Genomic DNA, 15155 nt, shown 5'->3' on the forward strand with positions numbered 1-15155 from the left:
AAAAAAAGTGCTTTCCATTTCATTTCATATTTCCTTTTTTATTCTTCTAGAATCTTTTTCCGCTTGGTTTAGTTACTTTTCCTCTTTATGTTAGCTTTTCTACATTTGTTTGACACATGGTGAACGAACAATGATTTGTCACTGTGTCTAATATTGTTAGTATAGTTCCAGTACAAAATGTATACTGCATCCTTATCTGTGTAATACATACTTTTACAGGGTAGCATTTTCTGAAATAGAAATTTGCAACATTTGGCTCTGATGAATTAAACAGAAACTCATATTAACTACTTCCATTCGCAGTCCAGCCAGAACCAGATAGATGTAAAACACAAATTCGGAAATTCCTTTAAAAAAGTGCCATAGTTGCTGCTTCTTTATGTAACTAGAATAGAAGTAGTTGGTAAGCAGTTGGAGAGCAATTTAGAGACAGGTTCCTTCACACCAGGCGACCTGTGCAAAGATGTTGTTATTAAAAACTCAATGCAATCGGTGGGCAATGTCCACCAGTTGCATGGAGATTGCCATACTATTTTTAGTTTCGTGTGCCCGAGCCATAACGTGGCATTACAATTAGTTTAGAAGCCGTGGATAAAAATTCTTGGTGGTCTTTTCCTTCCATTGTAGTCAAAGTGGAAACTTTTGAGTGTGGGTTTTTAACAGGTAATTTTGTCAGTGTTTTTTTTTTTTTTTACCTTTTCCCAGCATGTAGTCACACTTAAATAGTAAACAGGAGTATGCAATGTGAGAAACAGCACAACTCATTTTCAAAATGAAGGCCCCTCACTTCACACAGAGGTAGACTTTTATTTCAGCTGAATAACTGCTATTGCCAGCAGATTGCATCAACTGTAGCTGGATAGCCACAGCTACTTTAGCTTCCTGACATGTACGAAAATGCTAGATGTCATTTTAATATTCCAGGCAAATATGGGCTATATATGCTAAACGGCTGAAGATTAATTCTTTTTTTGGGATTTCAAGGAGTATGTTTCAATTTTAACATTACAAGGGGAAAAAAAGGTTTTTAGTTTTAGGATGCATATAAATGTGATCAAATCTCAGAGGAATACTGGTTAGAATTAGATACAAATCCAAGAGTTTCAGAAAACCTAAGTAAACAAAAAACTAACCTCTTATTAAGTTGTGTGTAGAAGTTGAAGGTATTTTTTTAAGATCCAGAAGGAACCAAACTGCAAAGCTATAAACCTCCAGGAATTAACAGGCTAGACACTAAGGAGGAGCACAGCGATGGTACACAGATACAGTGACAAAGACAAAAGAGAGCCAGGGCTGTATATTCTCACAAAGAGACACCAAGGGCCAATCAAGGGAAGTGAATACAGCTGTGTAAACCCAGACACAGGTGTACACAATCAAGACAATCAACAGATAGAAAGTATAATTCAAAAGAAGGCACAAGAGAGCAAGTAACAAAAAAATAAATAAACAGAAAATTCAGTCCACATGATACACAGAACATTGCAGATGCTAGAAGGGTAAACCAATATACAAAGAAAACACAAGTAATGAAAGGTAAATAACAATCTCTATAAATACTAACCAATAACTATAATTTTAAAAACAAAAGAAAAAACCCTCAAAATACTGGAATAATTTATGTTAACAAACAGGAATCAAAGCACAACCTTACATTAGTCAAAAACAAGGAGCAGTAATGAAGCCCAACCAATAACAGCAAATCATAAACAAACTGAAATCCTACACTACTGCAGTTTAAATGATGTTGCTGAGCTGAGATTTCCCTCATCTGAAGCAAGAGGATGTAGCTGACATTAAGCTACTCTTTCCACACCTGCTTTCTTTGCCAGAAGTATTCACTCGTCTGCCTTTACATGCATATGAACTTGAGTGACATCCCGCTCTTAGTCCATAGGTTTAATATGATGTCACTCCACCCTTTGTAGATATAACACCTTCATATCTGGAAAGGCTTTCCACAAGCTTTAGGGGTGTGTTTGTGAGAATTTTTTAACCATTATTCTAGAAGTGCATTTGTGAGGTCAAACACTGATGCTGGATCAGAAGGTAAGGCTCACAGTCTCCACTCTGATTTGAATTCGCTGAGCGACCTGAGAGCGACCCACTTTTTCACAAATATTTTTAGAACCAGTTTGCTAGCCATTTCATTTTATACACCAGTAGCCATGAAGGAACAACTGAATTCAATTATTTGAATAGGTGAATGAATACTTTTGGAAATACAGTATAGTATCACATGCTAGTTAGCCAGTAAAGTTGACTAATAGCAGCAGTGTTAAAGTTTGTCTTTCTCGTGGCTAAAAAGAACAAGATTTATTGCCCAGCTCTGTATCCCAGAAATATTTTTCTTACTAGGAGCCCTCCTGCTTACTGTTTCAACATGTAGAGAAATTTCAAGCTACACAGACCTCAAATGACCAGCGCTATAGTTGCTAAACTAGGAGTAGCTAAGCTAGGAGCGATTTTGTGTTTGTTTGTTTTTTCTTTTTTCTTTTGTTTCTTTTTTTAATGGTCATTTATTTTAAGTTACTTACTTCCGCTCTTTCTCTCTCACAGAAACATAACTCCATACTGGTATTAGTGCTATAAGCCTGGCTGTCTGTGACTGTGTTTGATCCAGATAGCTGCATTTAATAACAGTCATTTAGCCTTTATTCTTTTACCATACGTTGGCATGTCAACAGAAGATTTTTTTTAGTACGCTATTCAATTGATAATTAAAGGGTTGTTTTGACAGATGCAATTGGCTGAACAAAAAGCTTAGAAGGCCTTGTCTCATATTGTTTTGGGGTGTGTGTCTGCCTCTTTATATGATAGACAATTTATATAAAGAAGACTAAAGGGAAAGATAAATCATAGATTGCTGATCTGAATTAGGCATGTCCATTATGTCAGGTCTTTCTTTTACCTTCTTTCATCTGTTTTTGTTACATTTTTTTTCCCTCCATTGTGAGATCCAAATGATCGTCTCCCAGTCTTTTGTTATGACAGGACAAAATTAGTTTGGCTACACTGAGAGTCCTCAGGAACTTTGGCCAAGGTTTCAATCTCCCAGACCTCCTATTAGAGACAGGAGCTGCAGGGTCACAGGAGGAGTATTTGTCACTTTGATCCTCTGGCACTTAGGTCGCTCTTCTCTTTGATAGTGTCTATTTCTCTCTATCTCTTTCTGCGTTCTAATCATACCTTGGCTGCACTTGATTTTTTTTATAGCCTTTAGTTCTCTCTGTGTCCATTTTCTTTTCCACATTCTTCATCTTTCTCATTTTCAAACCCCACTCTCTCATCCTCCTTTCCAGCTTGACTCCCCCCCCACACACACACACACACAGTGCGTGCCATAAATCCCCTTCCTGGGGAAACAGGTAGAACAGAGAGACAGAAGCAGCTAGTTCCCTCCAGCCATTTGTTTTTCTCAGCAGGGCTGGGGTTTTGCCTTCTATTGCTCATGCTCCCTCCCTCTTCCTACTTCCACTCCCTTTCATCCTCTATCCCTCCTTCCCTCCCTCGCCCTCTATTGCTCCATTCCTCCCGCCCAGTGCTCCAGATTCCCACCATCTGGACTCAGTGGTTGCCAAAGGTATGGAGGCTCTTTTAGTAACTCCCTGAGTACAGGAGTATGGTGCAGAAAATCCACTTTGGTTCATTGCATCATCTATGAAACCTGCCATGCCTCAGTCTCCTAATTCCAGCTCTCGATAGTTAAAATTTTTAATTTTATTCTAAAACTAAAATGCCATGAAATCAGGCAATACCCTGCAGTAGAAGAAGTGCATATCATCTCCTGTCTGCGACTTGTAAGACTGTTTCTCGACAAGACTTGCAAAATATTGGTGTAGCTCATGTAATTAGATGGCACCTTGGTTTAAACTCACTTTACCAAGACAGGTAGACAAGCCAGTAGACGTTCTCCCATCGCTCTATGTCTGACGTCTTCTCAGGCTGTGTTAGCATGTGAAAAGTATGAGTTGAGAGTTTTGGCCCACAGTCCTTGGATTTCGGATTCAGTCAACATGTGAGCAGCATACATGTTACCATGCCGACAGACACATGCAAACACACCATAGTTAGGCAGCAGGCCATTATTAGCCCATAAATTCTGTCGCCTGGAAAAGTGTATTGTGCCAAAGGAGAGTGTGTGTGCATATGCATGGATGCCCATGTGCCAAGCCATGGGGACATCTGTGGGAACAGTGAGTTGGCTCTAATGGCCAAGTTGGCCATTAAATTGTGCCTGGGGAGAGACCCCTCAGAGGAATGTAATGTGTACCACTGAGCTTTGGCTCGGGCTCTCTGTCGTGGGAACCCTGAGTTGTTAGCAAATGCTCAAATCACGCTCCTCAGAATAGATAGCAAGTAAATGTTCACTGATCATAGAGTTTCGAGTAAAGATGCACATGGCTCCTGTGACATTACTGTTGGTGTGGAAAGTCCTGCTGTAAATTCTCAAACAGAGAATTTCTCCGCCATAAGCATTGCATCAACTCGACTTGACAAGCCGGATCTGATACTCAGATCAAGGGATGCTGCATACTTACGTATACTTATAGACCTTGTTTTTTCTAACATAGGCTGACCATAATGAACAAAATAAGCATTGCTCTGTATTCATTAAGGTGTGAAACTAGCATTCCAGTCTAATACATCCTCAGGAAAGTGTTTAGTTTGGTCACAAAGGGAGTCATGATCTGTTTTCCTGCGTAATTACAACTGGACTTCTTTTTGCAACCACAGGAGTCTCCCCCTACTGGCCAGTAAAAGGAATGTAGGTTTAAGACTCGTTTGTATTAGCTTAACTTTTCAGGCATAAAGGTGTGCCCATCTTTAATGTGATCTGTGACAGTATCTGAGTGAAACACTGACAAGCTTGGTATTTAGAAAAATATTATAGCAGTTAATTCACTTATTCTATTGTAGAGTTTACAAAGACAGAACAATGGTCAATGTTTTGTTTATAATAGTTTTAACGAATGGTAAACTACAGTTTCTACATATCCTTCAGTAGTGCCCAGATTGTGCATTTCTTTCAAAGGCCATGCCTCCAGTTTGTATTAGCATATTTTTAAGACTCAGTCTAGAAAAAAAGGTTAACCTGATGATTATCATTGATCATTATTTGAGCCTTTTTAGTTATGGGGGAAGAGCAGGGTGCTGCAGCATTAAGAAAGAAATCTGGGATATTTTTAAAGCCTATAGTGCTTTTAAAGGAGGGCAATTGAGGTCTGCTACTTGTCTTCAGGATTTAAGATACATAGAAAGTTTTATTTAGTCAAGGGAAAATCTATCAAGAGTAGCATTTATTTATTATAGTCATATGATATGTAATATATGATGATAATGAATCTTTTTACCTAAAATCTTCCAATGCTTCCTTCAGAGCCATACAAAACTTTATACAGCTAATTTCACAGGCATGACTGATCTAATCTTTAAGTGTAAAATGACTGGAGAGTTCCAACATATGTCCAATCTCTGCACAGGCAACAAAGTCTGCATAAAATTGCCCAGCACGTGTCTTTTCTCTCCATTGACCAGTACAAACAATGCAAACTGCAGTACTATAATTTTGTTGGATTTCCGAAATTTACAAAGAAAAAACAAGCAGTGTTTCTCATTTCTCTGCCGCCTTCCTGCTTAAGCCCCATTTCTGGCAGCCAGTTGTAAATTAGAAGAGAGGAACAATTAAATTCTCAGGGACAATGTTCAGATAGACATTGTCTGCATTGTGTGAGTGTGCCTGTGAAATGAATTCAGATTCCACATAATGCTGTGCTTGTATGGTTCCAGTATCCTTTTTTTCAGTCATTCAGTCATTGTTCCTAATGCTGCAGAAACTGTGTGCCAATAGTGCAAAAGTTAGCTGCAGTGCGATTTGCTGTCATAAGAAAATGTTTTTCCTTTTATTGTGAAACACTTACTCTCACATTTTTTGTCTCTTTTGGAGTGCATTTTCTGCATTCAGGCTATTTTCATATTTTATTTTTTTGATCTATCATCTGTTTTCAGTAATGTTTATTTCATTTTTATTTATTCAGCTTTTCTTTTTGAGATGTGTCTTAAACAGGCCCCTTGGGCCTCCTGCTAAGTTACTATCTGGTGCTTTTGTGTGATATTTCTGTCTCTTTTATTTTTTATGTTTTTAAATAAAAGCAAAAGCTAAATTGACTTTGCTTTCAAACCTGCACTCTTCTCTGAGTCAGGGATTTATAAACCTTATCATCTTTGGTCTCCAGCACAGATTTGTGCCTTACCTTTGGTGGTTTTAAGTAAGTCGTCTGCCTGCCTTTTAAAGTCTGTGCCCAGTTCACCTGGCTTGAACTGCAACCCTGCAGTACATGGAGAATGAGTCTGAATAGTTCATGCAGCTCAAGGAGACATGCTGACACTGATGGATCCTGTTGGTCATAATGCCTAACAGTATATAGTCAGAGTGAAAAGCATCTGAATAATGTTATCTGTGATCAGACTGAAAGTCTGTCAGGCTTGAAGGACAGATGCAGTCTGTTCGGGTCTTTTTTTTCTGCTTTCTTTATTTTGTATTTTCTGGCCTATTTTTGTAGTTCTGCTTCTTTTATATCAGCACAATATCTCAACATTAGTCACTCTAGAGCAGCCTTCAGTTTACACGGACCAAGAAGGATGAAATCGGAAGTCACTGGGCTTTTTAATATCAGCAACGATTAAAACGTTTATCCTTTTTTGTACTGAACTGATTAGTCGAGGAGGAAGGAAGACTGTAAATGTAGAAGTGACTCATTGCGAGTTCTGTGCTGTTTCCCTTAAGGAAAAAAAGACACATAGAGATTTATTTTGCGTTCCCATAAGGGGCACCACGTGATTACCGCCGCCCTATAATACCTTTGTCTGTTAGCAGTTCCTGCTTTGGTGTTATTTGTTTGTCTCGGCCAGCTGTGCATCCATATGTAGGCCTACTTCCTGCCAAATAAAAAGAAAAGCAAAAAAAAACCCAGAATCATATAGGAATTGCTTAGCATATAACTGCACTCCTAAAGATGAAAACATGTTCATAAACCCTTAAAAAGTAAAAAGGAAGTCTGCAAACAAGGTCAACTTCTTGCCTGAAGGCTTTCACTGAGCTGTATGAATCATTGCATTGGTTATGCTGTTATAAACAGGATTTTAAAAAATCAATTAAGCCCTCTGTACTTTATGTTTGATGTCTCCCACCCAGGGTTATCTGTTTCAGGCTGCATAAGTGGGTTAGGTAATGTGCTTCACCACACATAACATATTATTAGGAGCAAAGGCCATGTTGCTTCATTACACTGTATATTTGAATAAAAGGCAATAATTTGCCGTGCGAGTCTGTGATATTTGTCTGTAAGAAATGTACTTTGAGAAAAAAAAATGTTCCCCAAAATAAGATTAATGAATGCGGCGCATTAGTATAAAGACTTCCGTGTCAAACTTCTAAGAAAAGTATGAAAAGAGTCTTTTCATGTTTTGTTTTTTTGTTTTGTTTTGGGGCTTTTTCTGAAACAGGGTCTGTGTGGAAATCTTTAAGCTAATTTACTGATCCAGACAACAATGTGAGTGAGTTTAATTAACATTCCCTGCCTGCTCTCTACTGCAAATTGCAGCCTTTTTCTTTTTCCTTATCGGCTTTACTGTACTGTATATGCTGCATGACTAAGTCTGACATTATCTGCCAGGCGGGTTTATGTAACATTAGCTGTACAATATGCTGTAAACACAGCTGGCTCTATACGGCAAAACAGTGCCAAGCAAAGTGCAGACGGTAATTATCCTTGTTTTTTTTTTTATTTAATTATTTATTTTAGTTGGGAAATGTGTTTTGCTGGTTTCATTAGTATCTCAGCGAGACACGGAGGCAGTTTGTGAGATAGTGTCATCTGTTATAACAGACAGGTTTACCTTGCAGTAGACTGCTGATGAACTTTTGAGACATATTCCACAGCTCAACATAAAACAGGTAAAACCTAGAAAAAAAGTACTGCGTAATTTTCTCTCTTTCGCTGTACTTGTCTGTACTAGTTTCTCACTCACAATGGTTTTATTTTATCAGGCTGATGAATGTGCATTGTTTTCCTTCCGATCAGAATATTGCATTTTAAATAGCTTTATCCATGAAAAAGGCCACGTCATCTGTAGTATGCTGCCTAGAGCACCATTAACCTGATTTATTATCTAGACCAAAGAACCAAACGCACTGCTTGTGCTGTGCTGATTTTGGCTTTTTATACTGGACGATTATGAGAATTGATCAAACCAGTCAGACGATGAATGAAACCACAAGTCTTGTTTTGTGTTTTTGTCGTACATGTGCAGTTTCCCCACTTCTGGCTTAGATTTGAGTGATTAAAGCCTAAGTGAATGTGTTTAAACCTCAGCTCTGATGCAGCGCAATCAAAGAAATTATGAAATTGTTCCATAAATGTACGTAAATATTCAGTAGATTTTGTTTGAGGCCAGTATGCGCAGCTACTTTTTGCCATTTTGCTCTAATGAGAACTGATGCTGAGGATTATACAGCTGTGAGTGAACAATGGCTTTTATTTGGTCTCACTGCAACTTTAGTTAGTACTAGAATATTCTGCAAACCTTTGAGATCAAATTTCTTTCTACCAAACTACATAAAAGTGAATTTGATGAATTCAAGTTACCTGCTGTTTAGCAGGAAACCCTGTTATTAAGCACATGCCTATTAAGCTGCACTTAAACAGCATTTGGTGATGTCTTTACAGCAACAGAAGAACTGGCATGTGTACACAACATTATAACAAAATGCCACCCAGTACAACAATATGCTTCAGTGTTGTGTCATTTAGAGCAATCAGCTGTCAAGTTTCTACTGACTCTCTCTGAATACCAGTATCTTACTGGATGAAGGGACCCCTCACATACACCACACGCACAACTCTTGCTTCGTATCCTCCCAGGAGTATAATCATCATTTTCAAAATCAAAGGAAACCAAATGGTTCAAGGGTCTGTCACACTAAGGAGGCCACAGGGAAGGACTCAGGAGCAAATAATGCTATTATAATTCGTCAGTGACATAAACTAACTTGACAGGTTTATCCAATTGCCTGACATTCATAAACTGCTTGCTAAATCTTCACACAGGTTCATCAAATCCCAGCGCCGCTTTTGTTTGAGCTAACAATGGCAGCTCTGCTGTCTTTTCCATGGTTATTAAAAATCATCTGCCTTGGGTATTGTCATCCCTCAATAAACAAGCCCAAGAAGCAGAGGGACAAACACAACAACGTGTCATTGAGGTGAATTACTATTCTTTGCCTGGAAGGTCATCCTGTAAGCTTGTTTCTGGATCTTGATTAAAATGCCGTGTTCTGCCAGTTCCTTCTCGAGCTGTCAGAAATCAGCTTTCCTACTGTGACCGGAAAGCTGAAAAGTTGAAAGATTCATTTAGTTTGTGCCACATGTGGGCATAAAATTAATTCTCACAAAGTTAACTATGTTATTAGAAGAAAAGGCAGGTGAGAATCACTCAAACCAGGAGTATGGCGTAATGTAAAAAAAATATATTATATATATATATACAGTACATATAATATATATATATATATATATATATATATATTAATATATATACATCACACACCAAGAGTGTTGGGGAGTAACGGAATACATGTACCGCCGTTACGTATTTAAAATACAAAATATAAGTAACTGTATTCCGTTACAGTTACCATTTTAAAAGGTGGTATTCAGAATACAGTTACTTTGTTGAAATGAATGGATTACACGGCGGTATTTTCCTATTTCATAAGGCTATGAACTCTATATTTTTGGTGTCCACGCCAGATGGAAACCCAGCCCATGTCACCTCTACTTGCGGCGTGAAGAAATATTTTTTAAAAAATTTAAAAATTATTCACAAAAATAATTTAATATGAAGGCAATAGGCAGAGTGTTACAGGCATAGCCCTAAAGAATGTAGCCTCATGGGCAGTGGAGTCCGTGTCTGTGAGTGCGAGGGAAGGAGAAAAAGAGTCGAAAAGTAAGAGATGTCACCGACCAGAAACGGGAGATGGAAGAATGTAAATATATATATATATACAAAGTTGACCCAGACAACAAAAGTAAAGCTAGTTTTCGGCTACGAGCCCGACACGGAGCCCGACACGGAGCCCGACACAGAGCCCGACACGGAGCCCGACGTATCCCATATGGAAAAGATTTATATAAATCTTATAAAGTTTGTATCTGTCTTGTCTGAAACTTGTATGAAAAGCATGCAAGAGTGAAAACACATATAAGATCCCTTGAAAAATTATATAATGAAACTTGTATGTTTTGGATACTTACTAAAACAATATATGAAAGTAATGAGAAAGTGGCCACTTTCATGAGTAAATCATGTAAGTTTTTACTATTTCTTTTCCATATGGGATTAGACAGAGGTCTCTTTACGGTTTTATGCCTTTATGGTTCGGAGCCGCGGACCTGTTTTGTATTCGCGCGGAATAGTTTTCTATGTGAGATCGCTGCAAAAAGTGCAGCCTTACCTAATGTCCACCTACTGTTACTCATATATATTAAGATTTAAAAATCTAGTTGGTATGGCGAATAACCTTTAGTAAAAGTAATAAATCACATAGCAATAGTACATTCATGTAGTTGTAAAAAGCATGATAATATATTAAGTAATCCAAAGTATTCAGAATACGTTACTCTCATTGAGTAACGTAACAGAATACTTACAAAATACATTTTGGGGCATGTATTCTGTAATCTGTAGTGGAATACATTTTAAAAGTAAACTTCCCAACGCTGTGATAACTGCCTTTGTTATCCTACGTCAATTACTTTTGGCTTAAAGGAAGTCCAAGGGCCATATTTGCTAAACAAGAAAAATAAACAGAGGTATTCTGATGGCGGTGGAAAGTTGTGTAGGTGATCTGTTAACAATGCATTCATTTATAGATTTATAGACTGCAAAGCAGCCAGCTCATCGCAGTAATTACAGACGCAATCTACCAAGAGCAGCTCAAATTAGTAGGGTAAAAATGAGCATCAAATACATATTAATTCTTCCTCTGCTGCCTCTTGTTGATTTCAATTGCCCTGCTGTTTCCAGACAGAAACATGTGCATAAAAGCTGCCCTTACACTGCACTAGTTTTGTTAGTACATTGCTCAGTTCCTCATACGCCCTCATCAGGTCTGCTCATTTCTGACCTGCTAATTTGAGCTGCTCTTTGTAGAATGCTGGTCATTACTGAAATGAACCGTCTGTTTGATTAGAAATTAGCACATTGTTCGTGTTTTTTTTAGACTGATTTGACCTGTTTATTAAATCTGGACTGGAAAAATTGTCAGTTTACAAGACGAGGAGGTGACAGTTGTCACAGAAATAAGAATTTTATACACTTAAAAATTGAATTAGTTCCCAGAATTGAAAAAACATGCAAACTTGATTCCTTAGAAAAACAAAGTACAGCTTACTTAAGATAACAAAGTTAGGGAAACGTATTTATTGTGATAGTTACACGTGATTAAACGCACCCTTGATTCCCAAAGGTTTGATGTCTCGTTATGACTAGGTCTGTTTTGTGATAAATATGGTCATTATTTTTAATTATTTCTCTCTCTAGGGAAAGCCTACCCCCCGGAGTTCTACTATGATACCTACAACCCTCTGTGGCAGAACAGGCCAAGGGTCTATGGCTTCAAGCTACAGTGGACCCAGATGAACCCAAATGCTGTGGACCGTATTGTTGCCTACAGACTAGGCATCAGACAGGTAAGACTGCTATGAGGTGCCTGCTCATTTGCATTCCTATTGTTCAGTCTTCTATTCTCTGTGAGCTACTATCACAGCCAGAAGAGCCACTACATGAGTCTTAAAGTCATGAAATGTTGGCATCTGGTACAGTAACTTGTCACGGGTATTGGTCAGCCTCTTTCCAACCCTTCATACATAAATTAGAGTCATCCCACGCGACAGGCATGTAAAAGCCTTTCTTATTGCCAAATTAAACACGCGATGGAAGCTTTTGCACAGCGTGCTCGCACTTGCGTGTTGTACCCGATTGACAGAGCCAAACCTCATATCTGTCTTATTGTGCAGTTTTTCAGGACGTGAATGAGCCTTCGTGCGCCGAGCAGGAATCACTGAGAACCTGTCAGGGGCAGTCAGCTCAACATGGTCTGTGGTTTCCATGAATTGTTTCTGTTTTTGCTTTCCATCAGAAGAGTGAAAGGGGTCCCCGCAGCTAGAAGTAGCGAGCATAGCTCCTATTTTTTGCTTTTTTTGTGTTCCTTTTTCCTGCCTCTCAAGTAAGCTCCACACATGACAGGCAGGCGGCATTGATGGATGGCGTGGTTACATTTTCTGTTTTGGCAATCAATGAGCACCTTCCACTCTCTGCTCTTCTTTCTCTGTCTTGTCCCCCACCTCCATGGCGATGCACATTTGATCTTGCTTTTTTCTCTTTTTTTAATTTAGAGCAGCAGGTGCAGCACCACACATTTTTGAAATGTTGAACTTGCCGCAGAATTTCACGTTGCCTTTGCTGCATGGAGGCGCATCTGCAACCATGTTAAAAACAATTTAAAAAAAAAAAAATTTTTTAAGATGAAGAAATGTGGCGCATGCTTGAGTGAAATCCGTCTAATTTCTGCTCCGAATTAGGGAGCACACCCTGACAGTTGTGTTTGTAATGAATAATATAATTTAGTGTTTGTCTCACTCTACACCCTCAAGGAATTGACGCTTGAGAACACATTTCAGACCTGTTATGTTTGTGTAGCGCAGTGATTTTTCTGTCAACTATCTCAGTTGGTCTGTTTGGTAATAAATTATGTCGTGCTTGCCGAGCCCGTGTACTTGCCAGGGATTAGTCTGAAAACCTGCCAGGAATATACATTTGCTTTTCCTATTTTCAGCTGGTCCTGTGCACATTTGTAACGATTGTAAAGTCTGCACCTGTGCTAGAATGGACCAAATGCAATTTTAAAATCACATTAGCATTTCAATCTAATGTGCATTTCTTTATTTAAGAAGAACAAGTGAGAGAGCATCACCACCCAAGTCTGTTTTAGAAGAAGATCTGTGTTTGGGCGAATTAATTTCTTTCCACCTTCTTGCTTTGATATCTGGGGGACCATTATCTGCTTGCTCCGAGGTAAAACGGCCAATCTTCCTTTGTCTTAGATGAGAATCAGAGTCAGAGAATCTTTACTGAAGGGAAAATTCTGACTTTTTCCTGTGGCATTTGCCATATAGTGTACTATCTATGGTCTTTGCCTTTGCTAGTGATTTAGGACAATAATGACATTTTTTTTTTATTGCCTTGCGGTGAAGAAAAGTTGAAATCCAGAAGAGGCAGAGGCAGCATGCAAAGAGGAAATGAAAAAGAAGAAGTGATGAGGAGGAGTGGCTCTTTTTCTAAATTGGAAAAAAAAAAGAAAGATACCTTTTGAAAAAAGGGAAAAAATGGTGCAGTAAAGAAAGCATTGGCACACGGACTACACCGCTTCATTCTATTTATAGAACCAGCAGCAGCTCCCCTGCCATTCCTTGAGAATCATTATCATTTTCTCTCAGTTTTGAATTAATACTTGAGAACTGGTAGACCTTATGCCTCTGTAATGGACTGCTCCGTCTTATCGCCCAGTGCCCTCATGAGAGACGGTCCGACTGAAGGGGAGGGAAATGGAAATGACTCCAAAGCTGAAAGGCATGCACCGGTCAGAATCACAAAACACAAATCGCTGCACCTGTCAAGGAACCAGTGTTATATCTGCCTTGTTTTGATACTCTTGCGGCTTCAAGCCCTTCTAGTCTGTCCAGAACCTTGATTGCCTGTTTCCATTCCTAAGATAACTTTTTTTCTGCTCATGTATTGCCATCTTGCGGCTCCCTTTTTTCCCTTTTCTGCCTCTACTCCTCCTTTACATCTTTTTCAATTGATCTGACAAGTCAGATTGTGCAAGCAGATCAATAGAAGTCATACTAACTACATGCGAGTAATCTGCAGTAGATCAGCTTGTCTAACGCTATGTCAGCAGTTGGTTATTCTGGAGTTTGTCTTCAAGTCTATTAGTATTGCTTTGATCAGCTTTATTTTTATTTTTTATTTTTTTAAGTTCCTATAAATCCCCTCCTGAACCACAGCCACAGTGAAAGGAAATTAAATCAATATGGCTCTCTACATCTGTGGGGAAAATGTGGAGATTGAAAGCTAATGGGATGTAAACAGAAGCCTTAATTGAGTGCAAATGTGTGGATTCAGTGAACATTAATGGGAATCAAAACAATGGGGCTGAATCCATAAGCCTGTAAGTATGTGCATGTGTCAAAGTGTCTGAAAAGTTGAATGTTTTTCTGTTTTTTTCCAGTCAGCATTTAGAGTTTGATTTGATTTGCATATTTAAGCACTGTTGGTTTTTAATAAGGGGGGGGGGGAGACCTTTATAAAGCAGCTCTAGCCAAGACCAATATTAAAAGCCATGCACACACACACACACACACACATACACACAGAAATGTGTATATCTAATTTTATTCAGTATTATACAGCCACCTGAACATAAGCACATAATGCCACGGGCATTTGTGAACAACAGTGAGATAAGGTACATGAAATGTTTCATTTTTGGTGCTTACTGGTTAAATCGGGTATTAAAAATACAATTTTTAATATTTATATTTAAATGTATAAATTTTTGAGCAAACTGGATGAACATCAAGTCTCATATTCATGTTTTAGCCACAGCTTTTGAACATAATAAACATCTGATCTATCTCCAAAAATTCATTAAAAATTACTTTTAAATAATTGTTTCTTTAGATAGATAGATAGAGAACTTGGCTGCAGTTCAGGGCCAAACATAAAAGCCTATTTAGTAATGTACTTCATCACCAGTGGACATGTGCAAATTACTACAGCAACATAATGCATGCAGTACATAATACAGGTTTACATAAAGTTACGTGAAAAAGAGCATTTTCACACTCATTCACACGAGGATTCAATAACTTGCAAGCACCCTTTTAGCAGCAGCAACTTAAGTAGTCAGTTTCTGATTGATCAGTTTCTCACATCATTATGATATATCACAATAGCAAATATCCTCACCATATTATCATTTATTTTAGCGGATTGAAACACACATAGGACGAGACACATACAGGCTGACA

At 38.3% G+C, this 15155-nt stretch overlaps 1 protein-coding gene and 1 long non-coding RNA gene across 7 annotated transcripts in view; both read left to right on the top strand.

The window, feature by feature from the left end:
- The window catches only part of mdga2a (MAM domain containing glycosylphosphatidylinositol anchor 2a), a 192348-nt gene that overhangs the window by 147036 nt on the left and 30157 nt on the right, over positions 1-15155 (top strand). For all 6 annotated transcript variants that reach the window (XM_005917647.3, XM_042219114.1, XM_005917645.3 and 3 more), the window contains one exon: positions 11605-11753. In XM_005917647.3, coding sequence (XP_005917709.1) covers positions 11605-11753 — 149 coding nt within the window. The remainder of the gene's footprint in view (positions 1-11604; positions 11754-15155) is intronic.
- LOC121814239 lies at positions 6-7842 on the top strand. The gene is made up of 2 exons (XR_006054204.1): positions 6-4638; positions 4685-7842. It is a non-coding gene; the product is annotated as an uncharacterized LOC121814239 (long non-coding RNA).

The sequence above is a fragment of the Haplochromis burtoni genome, unplaced genomic scaffold, assembly GCF_018398535.1.
Source record: "Haplochromis burtoni strain Fernald_Lab_line unplaced genomic scaffold, NCSU_Asbu1 Contig_28, whole genome shotgun sequence".
NCBI classification, from domain to species: Eukaryota; Metazoa; Chordata; class Actinopteri; order Cichliformes; family Cichlidae; genus Haplochromis; species Haplochromis burtoni.